General features: G+C 35.2%; 1 protein-coding gene across 1 annotated transcript in view; it reads left to right on the forward strand.

The window, feature by feature from the left end:
* The first annotated feature begins 7,575 nt into the window (after positions 1 to 7,575).
* Positions 7,576 to 23,401, forward strand: part of CFDP1 (craniofacial development protein 1) — a 681,610-nt gene continuing 665,784 nt past the window's right edge. Inside the window, exon 1 of the mRNA XM_044081456.1 lies at positions 7,576 to 7,777. Coding sequence (XP_043937391.1) covers positions 7,717 to 7,777 — 61 coding nt within the window. The 5' untranslated portion in view covers positions 7,576 to 7,716. The remainder of the gene's footprint in view (positions 7,778 to 23,401) is intronic.

The following is a 23,401-nucleotide window of genomic DNA, read 5'->3' on the forward strand; positions in this document are numbered from 1 at the left end:
TAGTTGTTTTAAAATATGCAATGCTCTTGTATGGGGTAGAGTGGGACTGATCAAGTCAGAATTTTGGTTGATATTCTTTAAAGCTTTTCTAACAATTTTTGCAGAGATTTGAGACTTATGGCTTGAAAGAAAAAAATGACATTAATAATTTATTTTATTTTTATTTTACCAAATAAAGTAATAAAATAAATACATTTTGGATTATGGATTGAAAGTAAAATGACATTAATAATTGCAGACATATTAGCTTGGAAGACATCACTGGGACTTGCAATGGTGTTGCCTGGTGGATTTAGTGTAGATACAAAAGTGTTGATTAATCCTGGGGGCAAGGTGCAGGAGATACTCATAGAAAAGTAGGAACAAAAAGACGAACCACAGCTACTGAAGAGTTTTCAGTTAAAAACTATGCAAAGTACTGGTAGGCAAAACTTAAACTCACCACGACTATTATCAGTAAAAGAAGAAAGACTTTATTTTAACAAAGGTAAGCGCTTTCGCGTATCTCCTGATACGCTTCTTCAGACCATGTATACAATGAATGAACTTTCAGAGAATATATAGTGAAGATACATTCAAATTATTCAATTAATTTAACAATAAAACAATCAACCCTTAAAAGGGAAACGCTTCAAGCAACATGACTATGCATGCTAAGAGCTTCATCTGAGCAAAACACTAGGTAATGCAGAACTTTTTCTATTTATAAAAAATTTTATAATTTAAAATTTAAATAAAAGCATTAATAAAAAGTAAGTAAGAAATCTCAATGCTTCAAATTAAGGCATATAAAAACTCATATAAAATATGCCTGTGAAATCTTAATGCACGTTAATATACAAACTAAACAGTGCAAAATTCTACAGAATTCATAGGTTAAAGTCCCTGGATAAAAAACTTAAATATTTATGCTTAATGTTCAAACTATTCTATAAACAATCTTCTTATTTACATTTAGACTATATTGCTATTTATAAAAACAAAGTAATGATTATGTATAGAATTTATAAAACATTTTCTAATTATAGGGCCTTGTCTGCAAGAAAAATGTAATACTGTAAATCCATGCTAAAATCAGTTTAAAATCAGGTTCCATGTTATAAATATGTATAAATATATATAACAATTAGATGAATGATTAAATAAATAGAAATATATGTATAGATAAATAAGTAAATATGGATAAATAAATATACAACTATTCATCTGCGTGTATTCAAAAAAGATCTTAATGAGACATAGGCATTAAGTCCAGGGGGATAGTGACCGTTTAACCTAAGGATCCATTTCAGTTCCTTCAACTCTAATAAATTCATATAATCACCACCTCTAGTGTTCGGTTCTACTATTTGTAATACTCTAAACACAAAGGTATGACCAGGGAAAAGTTGGATATGCTTTGCTAGAGCATTAAGCTCATTTTTATTTTTGATGTCATATTGATGGTTATAAATGCGATTTTTCAACTTCCTCTTTGTCAGGCCTATGTAGAACACTGAACATTGTTCACAGGTGGCCAGATATATTATGCCTGTGGTATCACAGGTAGCCTGGAATCTAGGTACAAATGTATAGGAAAGATCTGGATGTATGAATTCTTGTTTTTTAGTTAGATACTTACAATAATTGCAATGGTTGCAAGGAAACGTACCAAAATTATTCCTTAAATGTACTATATCAAGTCTTCCATTATTTGCCTTATCACATAAAAGTCTTTTTAAATTCTTGTTGTTTCTATAAATAAAGTGAGGGTTCTTACCTACTAAATTCAAAGTGCGGTCATCTATTAATAAAACTTTCCAGTTATTGGCAATAATTTTCTTAATATTTACACTATTATTGGTGTAAGTAGTCACAAAGCTCACCCTCAGATCTATGCTTTTTTTATTTTCATTTGCATGAGGAGGAAAAAATTAGTGTTTGTATCTAGTTGCAGTTCTGGGTGTTTCTGCTCTATCTAAAACTTGCCTTCTGATATTCTTTACTAACTCTTGATCATAGCCTCTATCTAAAAATATTTTTTCCATTTTGTCAGCCTCTATTAATAGATCCATGTTGTCTTTACAAATCTTAGAGAGTCTAATAAACTGACTTTTAACTATCCCACTGAAAACATGATGTGGGTGCATGCTATCATAACGTAAAATTGTGTTTCTCCAACATAATTTTCTATACAATGTTGAAGTCAGTGTACCATCTCTAATATCTAGAGAGACATCTAAAAAACATACCGAGTCAAAAGAAGCTACTGCTGTAAATTTGAGAAAATTTGTCGTACTTTCAAGATAATTTTTAAATAAATAGAATTCTTCTGTGGAACCATCCCAAACAATTAAAATGTCATCTACAAAACATTTATAAACTAGAACTTTGCTAAAATAAATACTTGTAAAAACATATTCCCTTTCCCAGTGATATAAGACTAGGTTTGCGTACGTATTCACACAAGGGGTGCCCATGGCTACCCCAGATACTTGTAAGTATAGGTTGCCTTCAAATGAGAATACATTATTATTTAAAACTAAATCTAATAGATGACATATTAAAATCTCCTGATTCCTGTCCACAGAAGGAAAGACTTGGAGTACTTCTCTTATTGCTTGTATCCCTTGATCATTAGGGATAGAAGTAAAAAGACTTTGAATGTCCATAGACACTAATAAATGTTTACCTTTTATAAGAGGTGTCTCTAATGTATCTAAAGCTGATAATAGCTGATAAGTGTCTTTAAGGATACTCGGGACCTCATTAACTAAAGGTCTAAGTGTGTCTTCTAAATATATAGAGATATTTTCTGTGACCCACTTTTCACTAGACACAATTGGATGCAAAGGGGGGGGGAGGTACCTTTATGAAGTTTTGGTAAACCCTTGATGATTGGAACAACTGGGCTATCATTAAGTAAAAACTCATAAAGACTAGGTGATAACTGACAACACATGTTAAATGATGATGCGACTTATCTAAGGATTGATCAAAGAAAGCTCTCAGGAATCATTAATGCTATCAAAGACGACTTATATGATCTACTTATGTGTTGACCTTTAGTTAATGAGGTCCCGAGTATCCTTAAAGACACTTATCAGCTATTATCAGCTTTAGATACATTAGAGACACCTCTTATAAAAGGTAAACATTTATTAGTGTCTATGGACATTCAAAGTCTTTTTACTTCTATCCCTAATGATCAAGGGATACAAGCAATAAGAGAAGTACTCCAAGTCTTTCCTTCTGTGGACAGGAATCAGGAAATTTTAATATGTCATCTATTAGATTTAGTTTTAAATAATAATGTATTCTCATTTGAAGGCAACCTATACTTACAAGTATCTGGGGTAGCCATGGGCACCTTGTGCTTAATACGCAAACCTAGTCTTATATCACTGGGAAAGGGAATATGTTTTTACAAGTATTTATTTTAGCAAAGTTCTAGTTTATAAACGTTTTGTAGATGACATTTTAATTGTTTGGGATGGTTCCACAGAAGAATTCTATTTATTTAAAAATTATCTTGAAAGTACGACAAATTTTCTCAAATTTACAGCAGTAACTTCTTTTGACTCGGTATGTTTTTTAGATGTCTCTCTAGATATTAGAGATGGTACACTGACTTCAACATTGTATAGAAAATTATGTTGGAGAAACACAATTTTACGCTATGATAGCACGTCATGTTTTCAGTGGGATAGTTAAAAGTCAGTTTATTAGACTCTCTAAGATTTGTAAAGACAACATGGATCTATTAATAGAGGCTGACAAAATGGAAAAAAATATTTTTAGATAGAGGCTATGATCAAGAGTTAGTAAAGAATATCAGAAGGCAAGTTTTAGATAGAGCAGAAACACCCAGAACTGCAACTAGATACAAACACTCATTTTTTCCTCCCCATGCAAATGAAAATAAAAAAAGCATAGATCTGAGGGTGAGCTTTGTGACTACTTACACCAATGATAATGTAAATATTAAGAAAATTATTGCCAATAACTGGAAAGTTTTATTAATAGATGACCGTACTTTTAATTTAGTAGGTAAGAACCCTCACTTTATTTATAGAAACAACAAGAATTTAAAAAGACTTTTATGTGATAAGGCAAATAATGGAAGACTTGATATAGTACATTTAAGGAATAATTTTGGTACGTTTCCTTGCAACCATTGCAATTATTGTAAGTATCTAACTAAAAAACAAGAATTCATACATCCAGATCTTTCCTATACATTTGTACCTAGATTCCAGGCTACCTGTGATACCACAGGCATAATATATCTGGCCACCTGTGAACAATGTTCAGTGTTCTGAGGCCTGACAAAGAGGAAGTTGAAAAATCGCATTTATAACCATCAATATGACATCAAAAATAAAATGAGCTTAATGCTCTAGCAAAGCATATCCAACTTTTCCTGGTCAGACCTTTGTGTTAACAGTATTACAAGTAGTAGAACCAACACTAGAGGTGGTGATTATATGAATTTATTAGAGTTGAAGGAACTGAAATGGATCCTTAGGTTAAAGGTCACTATCCCCCTGGACTTAATGCCTATGTCTCATTAAGATCTTTTTTGAATACACGCAGATGAATAGTTGTATATTTATTTATCCATATTTACTTATTTATCTATACATATATTTCTATTTATTTAATCATTCATCTAATTGTTATATATATTTATACATATTTATAACATGGAACCTGATTTTAAACTGATTTTAGCATGGATTTACAGTATTACATTTTTCTTGCAGACAAGGCCCTATAATTAGAAAATGTTTTATAAATTCTATACATAATCATTACTTTGTTTTTATAAATAGCAATATAGTCTAAAAGTAAATAAGAAGATTGTTTATAGAATAGTTTGAACATTAAGCATAAATATTTAAGTTTTTTATCCAGGGACTTTAACCTATGAATTCTGTAGAATTTTGCACTGTTTAGTTTGTATATTAACGTGCATTAAGATTTCACAGGCATATTTTATATGAGTTTTTATATGCCTTAATTTGAAGCATTGAGATTTCTTACATACTTTTTATTAATGCTTTTATTTAAATTTTAAATTATAAATTTTTTTATAAATAGAAAAAGTTCTGCATTACCTAGTGTTTTGCTCAGATGAAGCTCTTAGCATGCATAGTCATGTTGCTTGAAGCGTTTCCCTTTTAAGGGTTGATTGTTTTATTGTTAAATTAATTGAATAATTTGAATGTATCTTCACTATATATTCTCTGAAAGTTCATTCATTGTATACATGGTCTGAAGAAGCGTATCAGGAGATACGCGAAAGCGCTTACCTTTGTTAAAATAAAGTCTTTCTTCTTTTACTGATAATAGTCGTGGTGAGCTTAAGTTTTGCCTACCAGTACTCATAGAAAAGTATTGTAATACTCTGGAATATGTTCCTGACTTATATTTGTTTTATGCAAAGCTAGGTCAGTGTTAGATATGACCTCTATGGTGTTTCAAAATAGTTTTGACTAAGTAGCCATTATTATGTGTTTTTCCTGAGTTAGACTTTCTTACTTTGATAGCCAGTTTAAAAGTACTGTCTTAGATTTAGTTATGAAGATCTGTAAGAATCCTAATGGGAGGCTTATTCCACAATTTCCAGTATCTGTCCATTTGTTTCATCAGCATATAATTTTCCTTAGTTATACAGGGGTAACTTTTTTCCATTCAGTCTTTGAGTTATGGAGAATGTTTAGTTGGTTATTTCCAGAATGACAGAGCTAAGTAACTGAAGGATAAGTAACTTGATAGCTAGGAGAATTGCTAATTTGTTGAGAGCTTTCCTATGATGCACACAACAGATACAACACAGTCTATCCAAGTTAAGCATACAATATTTTCACAACATTTCAAAACAACATTCATCTACAAACCATGTATCTTAAATGGGAATTTAATTTACCTTTTGTTTTGGATGATTCTGGAAATACAAGGTTGAGACCCATGCACCCTTCAAATTGTTTAAAGGACAACAATATGAGTCTATAATTAAGTGCTCAACTTCTATGTCTTTTTTCTCCCTTTTACATTCTCTGCAATGAATAAACAACAATACAGCATTTAAAATATTTTAAATTGACTGTTTCTCTCCACTGTGGTGGTTCTATACCTCTCAACTGTCTGCATTTGTAACTCATATTTTTGGTCCCTTTCTCATAAAATTGTAGTTTTCTGGCAAATCACTGGCAAATCATTGAGGACTGAAGTCAGAAAATAATGGCAGACATTTGATTTTCCGACTCCATATCCTTCAGAAAATTCATGTTAATACAAGATGTATTTTAGCAACTTTCTAAGTTTGTAAGATCACTATTTAAAAAGTGTCCCTATTTTGAGGCCTTTGTCCCCCCATTATTTCTGACTTTGTCCAGATTTCTTGTTTTAAGAGGTTGACAGGTATGGTGGTGTCACTTTCAAAAAAACTTTTATCCTGCCCTGGAAAAGCTTACTGCAGTCTCCAATTCATTGATGTCAAGGCCAATGAGCACAGGTAGTTTTCTGGCCAATTCCCTACCCAAACTGACATCAACACGACCGTCCAAAAAACCCACTCATGCTGTGTGATGTCACAGCTCCCTGGTCCTTCCCCTACCCATACAGAAAGTAAACAAGGAAACAGTACATGAGTCAAGTCTCTTTCTGTGAGCTGTCAATCACAGCAGGTAGCAGCTGAAATGACTCTTTGCACTTTGATAGCTAGGGAAGTTAGGTGTGAAGGGGGATGGGAAAGGATTTGTACAATTCAGGCTTCACAAAATACTGCAATTTAGCCATTCTAAAAAGAAACAACAGTAAAAGCACTTTGAAAGTCTGTTCTGTGGCATTTGCACTGTTTGTGTTTTAAGTAGTCATTGAACAGCATAAAATCTTACTTAAAACAACTGACTGAAAGACAACAGTGTATGCATGTAACATCAATGCAGTGACAGGAGCTTTAGGAAGAAAGGCCTGCCTGATGTAATTTTTCACAAACAAGCACTGCATTGTGGGATACCTAGAAGCAGAGTAAACAATCTGTATCACTTCAAGAAGGGAGACCCCATGTGGTCAGACTCAGAAATTGTATAAAAATATTTAAAACCTGTAAATAGTCTCAGGGTGGTGTTAAAATATAGGAAACACCAAACCATGATGAAATAAGCATGTATTTTGAGTCTGCTGGTGTGGTTCTCCTTTAACAGTACCAAATAAAGTAATAAGCCAGCACATTTACCACCTTTGCTCAAGGACAGTGCCAAAATAATGGGAGAACCAAGGCCCCAAATCAGGAGGATTTTTTTTATTTTAATGTGATATAATTCGTTAGAAATTTAATAGAACAATATTGAGTCTGCATCATTTTTTTTCTGGAGTAAAAAAGAAAACTGAAAGTATGAAAATATCCGCTAGTATTGACTGTAGCCCTTAATAATTTACAGTAAAATCAGATATTTTAAGAAGACAAGGCAAAACAGGAGACAAATCGGGGACAGCTGGGAGCACTGCCGTGGGTTAACTAAAAATATTTTAGATACGGAAAAACTTCCCTTTGTAATAATTTATACTAACGCATCTGAAGTAATTTGGCAGCACTGGCTTTCCGTAGCAGAAGCATTCCACCTTTGCTGGAAGTGTTTTACTATTTTCCTGTGGTAGTAGTGGGGTAGTGCTGTTTTTCGTACAAGTTATAGCTGTGTTTTTGTTGCTGGAGAGTAGGTTAACAGCAACATGTCAGACTACGATTCAGAAACGTATGTATCCTCTGAAGATGAAGATTACATGCCGTCTGGTTAGTTGCATTTGTCTCGTTTTTTTCTGGATATATATATGTATATATAGTAGCTCACTACTCGTGTTATATTTCCCGTTGTGTGTTTCTGGCAGCTGGGGTGAATGGTTACCAAGATCCGATAGGTTTAGAGTTAATACAGAATTTAATGGTAGAGTGGTGTGCACACTTGCTTGTAGAATTCATTAAGGGGTTGTTGTATTGGTACTCACGTGTCACATTTTGTGCGTGCTTGATTTCCTAATATGCCTGCAGACCACCTCTTTTCAGATTACCTGTGTTCGTCAAGTTACCAGGTTGTCCCGCCGCTACCAGCTGGATCGTGCTATATAGCTGTCTTAGGGAAATATTTTCTTCAGATAATGCACACTAGCTTTGATGTGTTTCTTGCCGTTTCAATTTTTTGTTTGAGGTATTGTATAGCAAGTAAGACAAATACAGTAGCAAAACAAAGCTGTGTCAGTTGAAGACAAATTAAGCAGCGTGTGTGTCTTAAAAGTGCATAAATTAGGAGCTTATTTAAGCGATATTGTCTTCGTGTCTTAAGAACGGACCTAGGACGTGGTTAGAGAAGTGTTTATGACCCATGCTGCTCAACTCTTTTTGCTTCCAGCGTGCCTACCGGCCATAATTATTAATAAATAAGAAAACAAGTAAAATACTATGTACATTTACATGAATACGCAGAAAATATTTTAAAACACCATTATTTGCAGCACTACTACATAATTTCAAGGGGATGCTGTAGTACAGTCTGAAAGACATGGTATTAATTTTTCTACAAGAGCAGACATCCCACCTTGGGAGAGGGGGTTTCCCTTATTTGTTTGTGGGCTGTCAGTGGTCTACTGCCTGTCAGGTACATTCTTAGTGGAATATTACAGAATAGTGCACAGGTAATCTATTTCCATTTTGACAATATAAAGATCTAACAACTATATAATGCTTAAGTAAATTATTTGGAAAACAGTTCATCATCATTAATCTATGACTGGGGTTTCTTGGTTAGGGATCCAGTGGCCAGTCACAGTTTTGTGGTTACTGTCTCATGTTGTACTTAGTAGCTGTGGGATCCTATCTATCTGTAAGAGAGCATTGATACTTTTTTACTGGTCCAGAGAATGAGTCTGGCTTACTGAACTCTGGATGCAACAACTTGTTAATAAAGGTTATAAATTATGCAGCTTTTATTCATTGGTCTATTAATGATTCTGTGTTAGTTGTAGGAATTCTGAGTCAGCTTTGAAGAAAATATGTAATGGTGTACATTTAGCTTTTCAAACATGTCTGAATGTTTTTGATTTACTCTTCTAATAAAGCAGACTTTGTTTCTTTTATCCTGTCTTATGTTTAGTATTTTTTACTGTTTGTTTTTAAGATGTATATGTTGTCTTGATACCCCAATCCATGCAGCTTAGATTTGCATTCTAGATACTGGTGTGTGTTTTGTGTATGGATTTGTGCAGCCCTCTCAGATATGGTGAAAAACAGTGATTTCTTTGTGCCACAAGTCCCTATACATGATGTGGGTTAACAGCAGTTATCTTTTTGAACCGATATGATTGCGGTCATCAACATGGTAAAAGCCTGTACTAGGAGGTCCTCACACTTATTCTCCATTTACATTTTGTCTTCATTGGCATAGCAATGCCTATATATAAATACATATACTAATCAAAACATCACCAACAAGCTTGACTGCAAATGAAAATTCGAGGATGCAGAATACAGTTAATTTCAAAAGATGCTTTATTAAAACCACAATCAGTAAGCACTTTTGCCTCAAAAATGCTGCAACGGCTGAGACTTCATAAGAGTCTGCATAAAGCATTGTAATTTTGTATTTAACTGTATTCTGCATCCTCAATTTTTTAATTTGTGTTCTAGCTTGTTGGTGGTGTTTTTGATTAGTGTTTTTATTTATTTTCCTCACCCCAGTGGGCTAGGTAGTTATTTTGATTCTTTAATGTCATAAACGTTCATAGGTAAAGTACTAGGCTAGCTGCCCTTGTGAGCCATTTTAAGCTTGGGTAATTTCCCTTTCAAAGGTGGGAATTAAACCCTGAACCTTGTGTCTGAGGAGTAAACACCTTAACCATTATACCAACTCCCAGCTGTAAGTAGATATCTATAGGTAAGTACTGGGCTAGCTGCTCTTGTAGAGCATTTTAAAGTTTAGCCAATTTCCCCTTACTGAGAATCAAACTTGTCTTTAGGTAGACACCTTGACCATTATGCCAAACCCCAATCTTTACAGAGAATTTTTATTTGAATATTATCTGATCAAAAAAATAAAAGTGCAAACCAAGGCCAGGACCAAGTAATATAAAAAAAAATCTCTGTTTATCTACTACAGCACTTCAATAAACATTAGGCACTTTCATCCCAGGTAAACATTAGGCACGTTCATCCCAAAATGAAACTGGATGATTTTTTTCTATGAAGTACAGACAAATACATGTCATGAATTAGCTTGGCAAATGATTTGTGAAGCAAATAAAAGTTGTTAATGAACTGATTATTCCAGTGCAAGCATGCTATAAATGAAATGCAATATGATTTACTGGATTTTATGGACATAGTTTTGGGCACATGATCTGTTCTTAATATGTTTTCTACTATTCGGGTTGTGTTTGAAATTCTGAAGTAGTCCTGTGTCATTTTGGTACAAAAACACTTGAGATATATAATGTGTTTTGGTTGAGAAGAGAGGGCTTAGTTTTTATTTAATATTTAGGAAAACGTGTTAGTGTGGCATAAGGCCATAACAAAATTTTGCAGTATCAGCTTATTACGGCTTTTGAATAAATCTAAAAATCCAGTCTATCCCATCCTGCTCTAAAATGACTGGTTGGCCAGTAATTTATCTTATCCTGCACTATTGTGTCTACTTGGTCATATATACTGTTACCGTGCTCTCCTCAACTTTACTTTTCTATGAAAGTTCATTTTTATAACTGTCATGTTGTTATAAAATTCTGTGGGTCTAAATTTATAGTCTAAACACTCATTCTGATCTGTCTTTGAGTGATGTTTTTCATATTATTTTATTGTCTGCATACTCTCTATTTGTATGTATTTTGTCAGTGTGTGTGTTTTTTCACTTTTGTATGTTTGGGCGGTCATTTTTTTCTCATTATTGTGTGCTCAAGTGATTCATTGCACTAATGTATGTTATGGAGATTTTCTCCCTGGGCCTCCATTGAAAATGGATTTTCCACACACAAGGATCTCCCAAGCAATAAATAAGCTGTTGTGGAGACAAGCTTGTCTGGAGACAAGTTTGTCTGATGTTTATGTATCTTGCATATAAATACATAATTGGATCAAGAAATAGTTCTCACTAAGGAGTGTGGCATGATTTAGGCTGTATGTCAGTATGCCCCTCCCAAAGATGGCACATACTAGTATGCACTGTAGAGGACTCTTCAGGTTGGTGATAAAGTGAACTGTGTGATTTCTGTTCTCCTAAGTCTTGATGTATTTTTTAACACTGTGGACCAAAAGGCAGAGTTAATGGTCCATTTATTGACCTTGTTTTGTGTGTTTACGTAATGGTCCAGAAGTTGTTAGTAGGAAGGTTCAGAGAGTATGTTGAGATTTTTATAAGCAGTGCTGCCTTGGTGTTTTTGCTTGTTTGTTTTGTATAGTGTAGCATATAGCTTTATTAAAGTGTTTATTAGGTGCAATTGGATTTTTAATTGTTGTTCTGAAATATATTTGTTTAATTATGTTTTATTTTTTGCGTACCTGTTACTCAAAGAATGGTGGAAGGTTAGATAATTTTATAGTGGTGATGCTGTTAATCTGCAAGTTTGAACCAACTTTAAACCTGCCATGCAAGTGCATTTAATATTCTCGTTAACTTTTTTTTTTTTTCTGGCTAATTCCATTGCAGCCTGTTTATGAATTGATTAACTGTATTTATGTTGTCATAATTTATGACCATTTTGACAGCTTTTACATGGATAAGTTTGCTTTCAACATTTGTTTTTAAACATTATTATCCCAGATCCATCTACTCAACACCTCAACATCTGGTGGTTGACCTTGTCATGCACTACAGTAATACGGTAATTTTAGGTCTTAGTCCTTAAATCAAGGCCTGCATCTTTTATTGATATTCCCTGTCGTGTATAGTGCCCTTTAACAATCTGGCACATAGTGACTTTATAACCAGGGATAGGAATTTGTATGGCTTATGGAAATGAATGCAGGTTTAGTTTTGATGCATTTTTGGGGCACTGATGGGGAATTTGAGATTGTTGCATACCTTTGTTTGACTTAAAATGGCACCATGAGAGGATTAGCATTGTTTGTGATTTATGCCATTTACTGTGAAGGAAATGATAATTGTAGAATTTTTGGTGGTACTTGGTAGAAATGCTGTGCTGTTGTATATTATAAAAATGTCCAAAGCTGAGTTCTGTTTTAATTTATAGGGATGATTAGTGATGTGATGGAGGCTTTGCACTCTGGTGCAAGAATGAAGGAGCTGGTATAATACTATAACATGACAGCTCCTAAGTAGACTGAGTTTTATTTGATGTTGTGGTATGGCAGCAGTTTTGTTGTTTATGATGTGACTTTATGTTCACTGACTGGAGTTAGAGTCTTGAGATGACATGCATTTGACACCAACTTGCCTGGTATAGCATTATCCCAGAGTGTGGTCTGTCTTTCTGTGACTCACTCTGGTGCTGGCTGCTTGAGTTTGTGTGTGCAGTTGGTGAGGAGGTAAAGTACTGTAGTGTGAAGAATATGCTTGCATTACATTGCTCTTTACTATGTTTAGGTGCTTAGTCAGATGATATACTGGTACATATAGGGATGCTACCATTCATCTTTCCATGTCAGTAGCTTTGATGCGGGAGGCTTTGGTGGAATTTTGCTTTATGTGCCCCTCTCCAAGCATGCAAATTGCCTAGCTGTGTAAAGCTACTCCCTCAGGTCACTTCATAACTGCCCTCAGAAAACCTACATCACCTGAAATATTACAATCCCTTAGAACTCTTCTCATTTTTATAGTTGAGTATACCCGATAGCTATGACCATCTACATAGTTTTGTAGGTAAATACAAGGCTAGCTGCCCTTGTGGGCTATTTTAAGCCTTGCCAATTTGCCTTCCACTGGGCAGAACCAAACACCTTAACTGTTATACCAACCCCTGTTCTTTTGCAGTTGCCAGGTTAGTAGGTGGCAGAGCTTTCTTCATTGAGCAAGTGTTGACCGGAGTGGAGTAAATGAGCATGTATAAATGTACAGAAGTGCATTTGCTAAACTTCATTTTATGAAAGATTTTCTGATGAGTTTAATACAAGGATTGTAGAATAAACTCCTTTAGTCTTTTCTTGTAAGATATATCTTGCAGTTGTATATCGTTGATATGTTTCTCTCCCATTTGTCCTTTGTGAAGCAGTGTCTTCAGAACTTCACACAATGCCAGAGAGTGATTACACATGCTTTGTGCAGGGTTATTGTATGGCCTTTACTTTTTGCCCCTGCGTATGTAGGTTGACAGCTTAGTATAATTTCCATTTATTTCACCTGCAGCTCTTTAGTAAAGTATTAACAGATCATTCTAGGCAGCATACACCTCAGAGTTACAGTTTGTTATCCATAAGTATAGTCTTAAAGTTATTTTCCTTTTAATGTTTAATTTTCTTTTGTTTGGGGCTACTTGTTCCATTTTATTCTCTCTCTTCATTTTCAATGATTTCAGTTTCTTGGTCTTTTGAAATGTAAGTGAAGATTTAATTGATATTGTCCCAGAAATTAATGTAGTGAAATACCATTAGACTGCACTTTTTAGCATGCAGTACACATTTAATCCCACTCTCCTGAGCTCGTCATTTCAGTATTGCATCCATTGAGTGAGCTACTCCTTAACCTACATATTTGTCATCCAGTTTACTTTTTTTTTCTGTGCAATGAGAACTTAGAGCTGTATTGTGAACCACTGAGTCTATATACTTCCAAACACTCTCTGTCATACAGCATAGCTCGGAGTCATTTTTTATCTTTTTTTGAGCCATGATGGGAGATCTGATCACTGAATGGTATTTCGGATTTCCATGCTTATGAAATGACCAAGTTTAAAAGTTTCACTGCTCTGACCTTTAAGCATCTTTATTAAGTCATCCTATTTTAAACATAAGTGCAGTTATCGTAATAGAAAAGAAATTATACAATGACTTTTCATTAGTATTAAAAGACGTGCACACTGATTGGTCATTTCACCTAGCAAGTCTGTTGTAAATCAAGCATATACCAAATAAACAGGAGAATCACTTGGAAGTAAAATTCACTTCAAAACAACAATAAATCCAGTAAAGTGAAGCCCAACTCTAGTAAGGAACTGCACCAGTCCATTAGAAGCAAAATGTTATATTATTATTATTTTTGATATTATTTTGCTTCTGTTGGATTGGTGAAGTTCCTTTCTAGAGTTGGGCTTTGTTTTGCTTTACTTAATTTATTGTGGTTTTGAAATTGAGCATATGCCTATAGAAAAAGATCTGGCCACTGAAGTATCATTAAGCAGCTAAAGTTTTCTATTGATACATTGATACATAGGGCAGATAAATACAAGAAAAATCGGGTATGTTCCGCAAAACTAAAGAAATGGAAATATACCTTTTTTTTCCTTTGTATTTCTGCATTGTCTCAGTAGACTGTTGTACCTCCTGAACTATCTAGATTTTCGGAGAATGTCCCCATTTTGGTATGAGGAGGATTAATATGTAAATTCTGTTTGAATACGTACTACTGAATTCACATCTTCAATACCAATTATTTTCATAAATTTCTTCAGAAATCTGTCTTCTCTTATTATATTTTCCATTGTAGGTTCCTCTAATACATACTCACTGTTGCAAATCAAGTTCAAGTCCCCCCACATATAAGTAATATTCCCTGCTGAAGGCTGATTTATTTCTCTCCAAATTTTCTAAGCTGTGGAATATAAATGCACACTAGTGTAATCCTCCTCCCTTGGCAATAGCTCCTTACTCCCACAAATGTACCTTTTTATTTATTTAATTATTTATTGACATTTGTTTACCGGGAAAGTCCGACTGTGTCAGAACCCATTTTCAGCAGACACCCAGAGAGAACTTCCAGTTACACACTAATATGTACAGTCTTGATAAATACAGATATTTATAAACTTTATAAAACAAAGTGATACAAGTTATGGGTACATTGTGATACAGACATCTGTGGATATTTTGTAAAAAAAAAAAAAAACAGAAGAACACAGTATTACTGGAGGAGAGAAGCTCCTGTTACAGACTGATATGTACAAACTTTATAAAAGAGAGAGCAAATACAATGTAACGAGCAATGCAAGTTATAGGTATATTGTGACAAGAAGATTAGTGGATCTTTTTATAAGTAGAAAAACTCAACATAACTGAAGATTAAAAGTAATAGGTTTGTAGGAGGGAGGGATATGAGGAGAGATTGTGAGAGAGAGTGAAAGGAGAGGTTGGCCATGTTTGGGGAGAAGATTTAGCCTTGATCAGTGCATGGACATACCCAAGAGCTGTTAAAGTGTTGTTTTAGTACAGTTTTGAAGGCAGGCAGGTTTATTTTATTTATTTATTTACTTACTGGGAAAGTCTGACTGGACACAGGTCCTTTTTCAGTGGAGGCCCGGGGAGAAAAGCTCCATGAGTAACAGTACATTTTAACGCACAAATTACAATAATCAATAACGTATAAAGTAAACAAAAGCAGTGTTTAGTAAGAGAATACAAATTTGTTACATCATGACAAAACCTAGGCTTTGAACTTGGCTAGTACTATTTGTAAAGTATGACTTATGTCAAGATATAAGGTTAGTAGTAGTTCTTTCAGATAGTGGGAGTGAGTGGGAGTTACTGTCTTTTTTTTTCTTCTCTTTTCTCACCATTGGCCCTCTTTACTAATTAGTATAATTACTCCCATTTTCCTCTCCTCTGATTATTCTGCTGAATATACATCCTGAAATCCTTTTTTGTCAAATCTACAGTCTAATTTTTTCCATACGTGTACCTGCTCTCTGCATTTCTTAGTATAATTCAGTACTATTTCCTTTTGTCTATATCTGTAAGGCCTTTTATTTTCCAAGATAATGCGGATAATGCAACCATTATGACTGAAAGCTGTAGTTTCCCCCTATTACACATGATGGTTTTTGAGTGTCTATTTCCATCTTTTTTGTTGCGTGCACAAACTGTTGTCAGGCTGATCTTATGTACATTTGATTCTTGTCATCTCATCTGTTTGAACCTCACATTTTTTCAAGACTTTCTTTTTAATGAAAGCCCTCAAAAAAACTAAATACATTTTCAAAACACCTCTATCCCATATTAACTTGGGACAAGCACATGAAACTGTACATCTTCAAAAAATGAAGTTTAACCCTCCAAATGGGAACAACTGTCCCAGTTTACAGCTGCACCACAGATGTTACCTGTCCTAAAATTAAAGTTACCCATGTTAAAGCACATGCTACATTTAGTCTGGGTTCCTACTCAACACTGATTGCTGTGTTCTTTTTTTATTTTACCTCTACTTCTCTCCCAGATGTGTAAAAACAACTTGCAGGTTTCCGAAAACATTAACTTTTTTATCTTTAAATAAAATTACATTGTGCACTGTTCTATTAAATGCTTTAAAGTATGAGTGACTGCTATCTCTTATTCACTTCTCATAATTTTAGACTTTATTTTTCACTGAACTGCTTGCCTTATAAATTTTACCTTTAATTTCCCTCCACAACGAGTGCTTAGAACTCTCAAGATTAATTGCTTGTACCTGAAGACAGTTCAAGGAATTAGGGCTCTAGTACCACACGAAGAGGAGGAAATAGGTGGAGTTGAAGAAGAATGGCAAGGCCTCAAAACAGCATATGTGAGGACTACAGAACCGATACGTGGCCGAGCCAGGTGTGGCGGTAAGGAACATAAAGCTGGTGGTGGAATGCAGAAGTCCAGGAAGTCATCAAAAGAAAGAAGGTGTGCAAGAAAAAGTGGGAGATAGAAATGATGGACCAGGCTAGGAAGGAATACTTGTTAGCTAACAAAGAAATTAAGAAAGGAGTTAAAATAGCAAAGAACAGGGCATTGGAGGCGCTCTACCCTCTTCTGGAAGGTGACTCTGTAGGTGGCACAGAGACACAAGGTCAGGTTGCAAGGCAAAGACAGAAAGGTAAAGAAGATGGTCAGATACCCTTCATATGAGATGCCAGCAACAGCCTGCTCACCAGTTTACAGGCCATCAAAGGCAGATGGAGGGAGTGCTTTCAGCAGCTTCTGAATGAAGAAAACCCCACAGAAGGTGTACTGCCCCAGACACAGCCTGTGATGAGAGAAGAAGAGCCCAACCTAGAAAGAAGTAAGAATAGCACTAAGGAAAATGATGTCAGGAAAAGCAGCAGGCTCATATGAGGTTACAGCAGATATGATAAATATACTGAGTGTGATAGGGGAGAAATGGCTCCTGAGGGGACTCGTAGCAGTGTGGAGAGAAAGGTGTATCCCAGATGACTGGAGAATAAACATATTTGTGCCAGTATACAAGAACAAAGGAGACATCAACAATTCTAGGCAGTACAGAGGTATCAAACTCCAGTCACATTGCATGAAAGTTGTGGAGAGAGTGATTGATAAACAGATACTCAGAGTAGTAGAAATTAAAATGGGAGATGAGCAGTTTGCATTCAGATCAGGATGCAGCAGAACTGACCCAGTGTTTGCAGTAAAACAGACAGTTGAGAAGAAGCTAGAGATGAGGAAAGAGTCCAACTGAGCATTCCTAGACTTGGAGAATGTATATGACAAAGTCCCTAGAAAGCTGATTTGGGCTGTACTGCTGTGGTTTGAAGTCCCAGAAACATTGGTAGAATTAGTGCAGGCTAAGGACAAGGACCCAATGACTTCAGTATGAACAATGTTTAGTCTCTCACAGAGGGGTTCCCAGTAGGAATGGGTATGCACCAGGGTTCAGCTTTGATCCCACTGCTGTTTGTACTGGTGATGGCCTACATTAGCAAATAGGTCAGAGGGGACAGATCAACAAAGTTGCTGTATGCAGACAATGTAGCATTGCAGGCAGACTCTGAGCAAGAACATCAGCAAAGGATATTGGAATGGAATGGAATGCAAAACTGAAGACACATGGGATGCAACTAAGTATGGATAAGACAGTGGTAATGGCAGCAAATTGGGGAAATCTAAAGAAGCTGAACACTGAGAAGAGAAGATAGTGGAACAGGCTAATAGCTTCAAGTATCTGGAAGGGGTAGTTAATGAGAAGGAAAGTCTGAGTGACTAGGTCAAAGCTAGAATCAGAGGGGCTGCAGCCAACTGGCATAGTGTCGGAAATAGTGTATGCCAGAAGAATGGCAAAGAAGCTGAAAAGTAAGGTATACATTACAGTGTTGTGACCAGTGCTACTGTATGGTACAGAAACCTGGGCAGTAAAGGCAGAGCAGATGAGAAGGCTAGACGTGATAGTAATGAAGTGCTTGAGAAGGGTGGTAGGATGTACACTGTGGGACAGACGAAATGAGGACATGAGCAGAAGCCAAAGTAGCTCCAATTGTAAGAAAGATCAGAGAGAGAGCAGATTATGGTGGTTTGGACACGTGCAGAAAAGCAGAGGACAATCTGGTGAAGAAGATTGAGACAGACAAGAAGAAGGTAAGAGAAAATGAGGTGGTGAAGCAAAGAGGTGGATGGATTATGTGAGAGAAGGTCTGTGATAGACAGGCATGAGTGTAGAGGAAGGCAGTAGTGTAACATTGAATTGAAAGAGATGGCAACAGCTAACACGACACTCAGACCCCTTGTAGAAAATGGGAATAAGGGCATTGAGGAGGAGAATAATGATGACCTAGCGATAGTTATACTCCATGGAAAAGTCCTCCGTAATGAATCTGTGTAAATTTCATTCAGAACAGAACGTACACTTGCCTTCAGCTGCAGACTTCTTGACTCCTACTTAGCTTGTTTTTTTTCCCCATTAGCAAATACTAATATCTTTGTAGTTGTAAGAAACTTGGCATTCTTCATATCTTTCATAATTTTGTCTTATTTTTAAAGCCTGCTTGCTTAGAAAAAGCACTTTATAGCTTAAGCAAAATCCATTAATCTAGACAGTCACCTTTGTACCAATAAATGAAAATAGTTTTAATTCTCTGTGTATGCATGTATATATAAAATCATTGTACTTTTACACCCCACTCAGCAGCACAAAATCACAACATATTAATGTTAAACTTTGCTTTGTCCAGGGTTTCTTCTATTTGTTAAACTGTATAGGATATATGTCTTACAACTAAAAAAGTACTTGTTTAATTACTTGAACACGTACAACAGTCACTGAAAAGACCCTCCCCAACAATTTAATATACCCCTGACTACACACCGTGCAAAAGTGCTTTACTTTGTATAGCATACAGTTTAAATCATGAAGTGTTTGTTTTTTTTTACAAATACTAAGAACAAAAATTGCTTTGCTTACAGTTATTTTTCATTTTTAGTGTTCTAAACATTAATGATGAAATAAAGTTGGGTATGTGCTTTACAATCCACTCACAAATTTAACAAAATCAACAAAAGTCCAGTCATTTTCATCCACTTTCTTGCAAAGCCATGCTTTGTAAATATAGTTGGTGAATAAATGGGAGACTACAAGTCATCGGTTTCAGCGTTGCTGGTTTTCCTGTTCATCTTCATCTCCCAACACCAAACTCTGGTTTAAGTCCAAGGTACTCCTGATTCTTCTAGTCAACTCCTGTGCTTTTTTTTCCATCTCTCCAGCATTTTTCCTTTGGAACATTTGAAAAGGTTTCATTGACAAAGTCTCTCTCTCTCTCTCTCTATATATATATATATATATATATATATATATATATATATATATATATATATATATATGTATATATATATATATATATGTAATTTGTAATATATATATATGTAATGTGTGTATATATATATATATATGTATGTATATATATATATATATATATATATATATAAAATATATGTATATATATATATATATATATATATATATATATATATATAAAATATATGTATATATAATACATATATATATATATATATATATATATATATAAAATATATGCATATATATATATATATATATATATATACATCTCTATATATATATATATATATATATATATATATAATATATGTATATATAATATATATATATATATATATATATATATATATATATAATACATATATATTATATATATATATTATATATATGTATATATATATATATATACATCTCTCTCTCTCTGTATATGTATATGTGTGTATATATATATATATATATATATATATATATATATATATATATATATATATATAGATCTAGGACTATTGAACGAAGGTTCAATAGTCCGAATCCACAATCACCGTACACACTTTAACAAAAGCGCTTTCACTGAAAAAGCGCTTTCGTTAAAGTGCTTTAAAAAAAAACAAATCTACTTTTATGCAGGGGGTCAAGCCCCCTGCACCCCCCATGTGGGGGGATATGCCCCCCCACACCTACTTTCATATTCTCACTCCGAGATCACACTACAGTGAGGAAAAGGGAATATTCCCTTATCCGCACCATAGTATGATCTCCGCAATGGTCATTCCCCCACTACTCCCTCTAGCTGCAGGCATACTTCACGAAAGTGTTTTTTTGGTAAAAAGCTCTTTCCCGGAAGTATGCCCGGCTATTTGTGCTTTGGTGAAAAGTTCCTTCGAGGATCAGTGCTGATCCCATGTGTGTGTGTGTGTGTGTGTGTGTGTGTGTGTGTGTGTGTGTGTGTGTGTGTGTGTGTGTGTGTGGTTCATTTGATAGAAATTCATTTGACTGAAACCGATTTGGCTGGAACTCATAACACTGAAACATTACAGTAAAAGGTATATGCCCTTTTCCCCACTGTAGTGCAATCCTGGAGTTAGTATACATAGTTATGGGGGAGTGGGAGTCATAAATTTTGTTTTCTGCAAAGAGTTATTCAGTGCAGTTATAAGTATCCATGTGTGTGGTTTAAAATGTATGAAGTATGTGGGGGGGCTATGCCCCTCCCCCAACTATATATACTAACTCCAGGATCGCACTACAGTGGGGAAAAGGGCATAAGCCTTTTAATTTCATGTTTCAGTCAAATGGGTTTTCAGTGTTTTGAACTTTCGGTGTTGTGGTCTCGGTCAAGTGAATTTCTATCGAATGAACTTTCTATCATATGATGTAGACCCATGTGTGTGTGTGTGTGTGTGTGTGTGTGTGTGTGTGTGTGTGTGTGTGTGTGTGTGTGTGTGTGTGTGTGTACCGTACTGTCAAGAAGAATGAGTGGAGTCCCCTTCTGCTTGCTGGCTCACGTGGAGTCCCCTTCTGCTTGCTGGCTCACGTGGAGTCCCCTTCTGCTTGCTGGCTCACGTGGAGTCCCCTTCTGCTTGCTGGCTCACGTGGAGTCCCCTTCTGCTTGCTGGCTCACGTGGAGTCCCCTTCTGCTTGCTGGCTCACGTGGAGTCCCCTTCTGCTTGCTGGCTCACTTTATTGGATAATCTCTTTTTTCCCCCTCTTTGGCTTGTTATATACATCAAAAAATTACCTTGATCCTGCAGGAAAAATATTCAAAAGACAGCAGGATGAAACAGCTTGAATCACACAGCTGCCTCTACGCATTCCATGATTGCTGATATAACTTTAATTTGCTTCTGTTTGATGTACAGTGAATAATCATTTTCTGCATGCACTGTGCTGTCTCCAGTTTTTAATACTTTACCCTTTGACACAGTTTTCTTGGGATCAACTGTGCTGTCTTCAATTTTTAAAACTTTACCCTCTGACACAGTTTTTTTGGGATCAATTTTTTTTCTGCTGGTATGATTGTATCTTTACTAATATAGGTTTTGGCTGCTTTCTAATGGCCAGGTTTGGAGCAAACATTTGATGTGCCATTTCAGTTAACAAATTCTGCTGTGTAACTCCAGTCCAGTCAGTTTCTCTGGTTCAGCTGAAAATCTCAGTTTTTCTCTGAGTGTTCTATCTGTGTGTGTGTGTGTGAGTGTGTGTGTGTGTGAGTGTGTGTGAGAGAGAGTGTGTGAAGCTTCATGCTCGGCTATCTTTTTCTTTATGTCAGCATCTTAGTTTTGGAAATTTATCAGTTCATTCTGAATAGCTAGTTGACCCTTCTTCTATTTTTCCAGCCTTTTGTTATACAAGTTTAAAGTAAGTAAAACGTTGAAGGAATATATAATCACCTCTGAGTACATTTGATTTATTTTTTCATCAAAAGTACTGGAAACCATCCCCTGAACCAGAACTTGAATTGTTTGTTTTTTGTTGAACAGCTTAAGAATCCTTCCTAGTTTTTTCTTCACCTGTTCTTGTTTTTCAAGTTTCTTCTTTGTTGACACCCAGGCAGTGTATTTACTAGCCAGTAACTGAATTTTACCCCCTGCCCAAAAAAAAAAAAAGTTTCAGTGGCACTTTTTCTGTCTTTCTGTTTTCTCAATGGCAGAGCTGAAGGTAAGCTGTTGATCTGTGTGGAGTCATCTTGGAAAAACTCCATTTTTATTTTAACCCATTCACTGGCTAACAGTCTAATACAGTTATTTTACATTGGGGAGTAATTATATAAATTCTGCTTGTGCTTCTGAATTTGTGTCTTTCTTACCAAATATTATGAGTTAAGTCTTGAGAAATTTACTCTCTTTCTTTTTTCCTTTGAGATTACCCATGATACATCCTCACTACCGGGTTCCAGTTCCCACTCCTAAATAATAATCCCTGAAAGTTTTATTTTTACTAAAATTCTCCTAAGCGTCTTAATAGTAGCTTTTCATGTATGTCACTGTTGCAGTAGCCAAAGTTAAATGGGTCCTACCCCAACATTACCATCCAGCTTACAAAGCCAAAGGGTGCCTTCCACTTATTCAAAACTGTCATGAGCTCAAACAAAGCTTCATATAAGGACATTCGGAGGACAAACATTTTCAGAGCTTTTTGCCTTTGCCAGACTATGTGGCATTGTCAGTTGGCTAGTGAGCCTTCATAGATAGGCAGATAAGGTCAGTGATGGGAAACTTTTACTTTTCTGTGGAGAACTTGTTTTTTTCTAACTGAGATATGTTTTTGGTAGGAAACTTAGTTTTTTTTTTTTTTTTTTTTTCCTCCAGACTGTCAATTTAAAATGGAGAGTATGTGTAAATGCTTATGTAAACATTTTGTGGGGAAAATATTGTGTAAACTGTGCTTGTGGGGGACTCGGTGATTTACTTGCCCCAGGACTTATCTTTAATTCTGATATGGATTTTCTATCGGTACAGCAGGCATTATGGGGGAGGGTTTTACCTTGGGGATTTTTTTCATAGTCTAAATATTCTGATTTTGAAGAAAGTATGGTTTCAGATTCCCCCTTCTAGAGTCATCTTTTTCAGCAACATTATTTAAGATGAGACAGATTTATTCAGTGGATGCAGAATTACTACAGAAAATGTATTATGATTTTCCATAATTGTAAATACCAAATTCTGCTGCTATTTTTGCTGTGTTGCTTGCTTTGGAGATTTTTTTTTCTCATAGCCTTT

The sequence above is a fragment of the Protopterus annectens genome, chromosome 8.part0 (assembly GCF_019279795.1).
Source record: "Protopterus annectens isolate FY-2018-M chromosome 8.part0, PAN1.0, whole genome shotgun sequence".
Classification (NCBI taxonomy): domain Eukaryota; kingdom Metazoa; phylum Chordata; order Ceratodontiformes; family Protopteridae; genus Protopterus; species Protopterus annectens.